This window comes from Alnus glutinosa, chromosome 3 (assembly GCF_958979055.1).
Source record: "Alnus glutinosa chromosome 3, dhAlnGlut1.1, whole genome shotgun sequence".
NCBI classification, from domain to species: Eukaryota; Viridiplantae; Streptophyta; class Magnoliopsida; order Fagales; family Betulaceae; genus Alnus; species Alnus glutinosa.
In genome coordinates, this window is record NC_084888.1 from 7,805,674 (window position 1) to 7,810,220 (window position 4,547).

Genomic DNA, 4,547 nt, shown 5'->3' on the forward strand with positions numbered 1-4,547 from the left:
TATATAGAAACTTCGCAACTTTTTTATTGTTAACTTTCAATCCAACTCGTTATTCCACCTCAACTATATACAAATCTTTCACAAAGATTTAAAATAATTGAAAAAGAAAAAGAAAGAAAAATAATTCTACATATGATACAAATTACCACCATGTACATCTGTGAAATTCTGATTCCTTTAAAAAGGGCCCAAAAGCTCGACAAGGAAGTTTCCATTACCATTGATTTGGAAAGGCTTCTCGGTAATTAGCATCCTCACCCAATGTAAGCTCTCTTACTGTTGCATCCTTCACCCGTGTATTCAAAAGCCTCTGAGCTAACCTATCTTTTGGTGTTACTTTCTTGCACAGCATGGATGAGAGTGTTTCCTTCTTGTTTCTGGCTGACAGCTTCTCTCCATTCGTTGCCTCCATTTCTTCTCCAATAGCTGCAGATCTTGAAGTTGATGCCAATGCAGCATCCCTAAGAACCACGTCATTGTGCTCCCGAACTTTCGCAAGCTTTGCACGCTTCAGTGACCGTTTATCAATTTCTCTCTTTTTTACTACCTCTGTATCTCTCTCACGAACATTCTTCACAGCTTGTTTTGCTAACTGCTCAACTAAATCGGTCCCTGAATCAATAGTTATCTCGTCCTTCGAAGAGTTCTGATTAAGTGGCTTTCCTTCGTCATCTCTAGGTATAATAGGTCCATGAAATGGGCAAACTCTCAAATCTCTCCTCTGACAAAGTCCCCCTTTCCTCAAAGGAGCGCGGCATGGTTGAATTTCAGTTTGCTCCTCTTTGTAAAGTGTTGAATGAACATTCAGTTCTGCAATTTTCTCAGCTGGAATAACTGCATCATAGTCCACCCTGCCCCAGTGACTTTCAAGCTCCAATCCCCGCTGGTTAGCTAAAACCTCCCTATTTGAACCCCAGTTATTCAAGAAAGAGCCCCAGCTCATCTCGGGAGCTTCAGCCAGAAGCTTATTCCTTAAAGAGTTTGTACCAGTTTCACCACCTTCAAGACTGGGCAGCTCATTGTCATTACAACCCCTGTTTCTGCTTTCAAGAGTTCTATTTTTCAACTCGATAGATGCTAATGCTATGGAAAGATTTTCATTTTTCTTGTTGGGCACAGTAGACCTCTCATTCTCAAGTGATCCAATTTTACCCTCCTCCCAGAAATCTTCTTCTTCATCATCACGACTTGTAGTGTTTGGAAGAGCACAACCTGATTCTTCACACCTCTTCTTCACCGATTGGAGATGATTTCGGATATCTATTAACTCCTTCAAAGTGGAATCTCTGAACCTGATGTCTGCCACTTCGACCCTTACAAGAACAGAAATGCCTTCTTGGACTGAAACCAAATGCCTTGCCACTAGAAGCTTGTATAGCTCCCTCAATGCATCAAAAACCACTTTATTGTCACTGTTTTCATGTACCTTTTTCCCTTCCTTTAAAGCATCGAGACGGATTTGCAGCAGTTCAGATGACCGAAACTCTTCAAAATCTTCATCATCTACAAGACCCAGTGGCATAAATTCCTCTTTTGTACAGACAATGTCTAAACATTCTCCAATCTCATCTATTGTTGTCTTTATTTCTTCCTTTATTGATGAGAAATTCTCCTTCAACATTTCAAATTTTTTAAGTAAAATCTCTTTTGACCTTCTTTCCCTTTCCCTTCTCTCCTGCTGAATTCGAGCTGCTTGTGCCTGTAGATTAGGAAATTGGAACTTGAGGGTGTTTTTAAGGTAGTCAAATCCTAATCTGAGCTGCCTGTAATGAATCCCAAAGGAAGAGTTCCACTTCTCCAGGAATTCAATTGCCTTCGAGCGCAAAACAGATGCAACAGCTGATGGAGCAGGGAGAGGCAGATTTCTTCTGAACCCGACACTCAAACTCAGTAACTGATCGATGTTCTCAACAAGGATGGTTCTGAAAAGCTTCGACCGCATGAAGAGTTCATCAATTATGAGAAGTGTGAGATACCTTACCTGCAACAAATTATGTCGAGATCAAATCAATGTTCACCAAAGCATTCTTTCTCTTGAAACAGCAGCAATACTGCACTTAACGAGAATATTTTTAAGGCAGAGAACTCAAAACTGATAAACAAACAAATTACTCCCAGCCCCAAATAACCGTAAAACGAAATTGTTCCAACGCATCTGAAAAGCATATATTTGGGTGAATGCTTGATTTTTCCCCCACCAACAAAAATAACATCTAAAATCCTGTTTATAGCCTGACAAGGATACCACAACTACATCGCAATTCACAAGCAAAGACTTGACTCTTCAACCTACCTAACCCAATAAAAAATTATCTAAACTGCCTGTAAGCTAGATAAATCCATAAGGCCAGTATCTTCTGTGTAAAACGCTCAAAGAATCCTAAGGGCTCAAGTTCATAAGATAGTTAAACAAACAAATTACTCCCACCCCCAAATAACCGTAAAACGAAATTGTTCCAACACATCTGAAATGCATATGTGAAAATAATATCTAAAATCCTGTTTATAGCCTGACCAAGGATACCACAACTACATCGCAATTCACAAGCAAAGACTTGACTCTTCAACCCACCTAACCCAACAAAAAAGTATCTAAACTGCCTGTAAGCTAGATGAATTCATATGGCCAATATCTTCTGTGTAAAAAGCTCAAAGAATCTTAAGGACTCAAGTTCATAACTGAATGACTTGTGGTCTTACACCACCAATCTACCAAACAGACTCTCAGATTTCAAAAGGATTGCATTTAAACAAAAGCAAAATCATCGCTCCACAACATGTTACTTCAATCCTCATCACGTGTGGCAATAAAACAGGCATTCTCCATTTCCTTAACTTTTCCCCTACAAATTTCCTGACTCTTAATCTATCGCATTTCAGCACTTCTTAGTTCTCACAGCATTTATCCCTCCCCTGATATTTTATTTCATGACAAATCATAATGTGCAAACAAGTGATCGCACACCAATTCTATCAGCCGGCAGACAAAACAACTGCCAATCCTGTCAATGCTCTTGAACTTGCATTGCAAAGTCAACCGAGAAAATGTGAAGTTAAAATATATATAATTTCAAAATACAAAATTTATATCCCATCCAAGCAAACTAACATAAGTCATACTACCCATTACCCAATACTTTATTTTCTTCCTTTTAGTGGCATTCATGACAAGTAATCTAATTCAAGTTAAGGGCACTGAAAATTCAAAATCTCTTCCGAGTAGCCAAGGATAGTTGCAAATATGTGTTGAAATCACCAAATACTAAAACAGAATTAAGGCAACCAAACCAAAGAGCAGAAATTAGGGCTTTGTTGACTTTAACAAATTAATTTTATTTTAATTTTCCCATGAGTCTTCTCAGCAACCAAACACAGGGTAATAAGACAAACTCAAACACAAATCAATGCAAACTGATTGTCCGGGAATCCAAATTCCAACTAGAATCTAATCCCAATGCAAAGCTTAATTATCGGCAAAAAAAACATAGAATCAAACCCTGTACCACACAACAATATCCATCGAAACTCATAACGAAAAAAAAAACAGATAGGCTGAATTATTATGAAACAATTAAAGAGACAAAACAAATCCGAAAAATGAGGACCTGAGAGTGATCGCGCTTCATAAGGTCCATAAGGGTCTGGGCGGCGAGTCGGAGCTCCGGATCCGAATAGCGGACAACCGATTTGATAGCCTTGAGGAGGCGAGGGTCCACCTCCGGAGCCGTGGAGTTCGTCGCCTTCTCTATCAAAGTCCTTACCTTCCCTCCCTCCTCTCTCTCCTCCATTGCCATCAATTACTCCGATTATTCCAAAACAAAGAGGGATCGATTTTTATTTGAAAATCCCCAATTTATATGGCTCTAAACCTTTGGGGGCAATTAGATGGTACATTTAATTTAATTACAGGAGTAATTCTAATTACATTACTGCCAGTAAACTATGCGGTCATATGAAAAGACACGTAGCCTATAAGGGAAAATTATATCATTAGTATACATTGTTGGCCTAAATTACAAATTGCTCCATGTGGTATCAAAATGAAATCATAGGTCTTTATGGTTGGCCTAATTTACAAATTTATAGTCAAATTCTGTTAAAAAATTTGACAAATTCTATTAAGTGTAACGTCAATGCCAATAAAATAACGATATGTGCCACTCTTAATAAGGAATCAAATTCCGTTAAAAAATTTAACATATTCTATTAGGTCCCACGTCAACACCAATAAAATGACGATATGTGTCACTCTTAATAAAAAAAATATAAATATATAAAACTTAAATGATTATTTTTAAAAAAAATGAAAATGGTGGCCTACAAGCCACCCCGGCCCATGGGGTGGCGCGAGAGTGACGTGTATCGCTATTTTATTGGCGCTGACGTAGCACCTAACGGAATCTGTCAACTTTTTTAACAGAATTTTACTCTAGGGAATGATTTGTAAATTAGGTCAACCATAAGGATTTCTGAATTTATTTTGATACCACAGTTAACGATTTATAATTTAAGTTAACCACATGGATCAATGATGCAATTTTTCCTAA

The 4,547-nt window shown here is 38.0% G+C and overlaps 1 protein-coding gene across 1 annotated transcript; it reads right to left on the bottom strand.

The window, feature by feature from the left end:
• Nucleotides 1-3,847, bottom strand: LOC133864513 (UV-stimulated scaffold protein A homolog). The gene is made up of 2 exons (XM_062300867.1): nucleotides 3,606-3,847; nucleotides 1-1,981 (listed from the first exon to the last, which is right to left on the bottom strand). The coding sequence occupies exons 1-2, from the start codon at nucleotides 3,792-3,794 to the stop codon at nucleotides 215-217; spliced, it is 1,956 nt and encodes a 651-aa protein (XP_062156851.1). The 5' UTR covers nucleotides 3,795-3,847; the 3' UTR covers nucleotides 1-214.
• Between the last annotated feature and the right edge of the window lie 700 nt (nucleotides 3,848-4,547).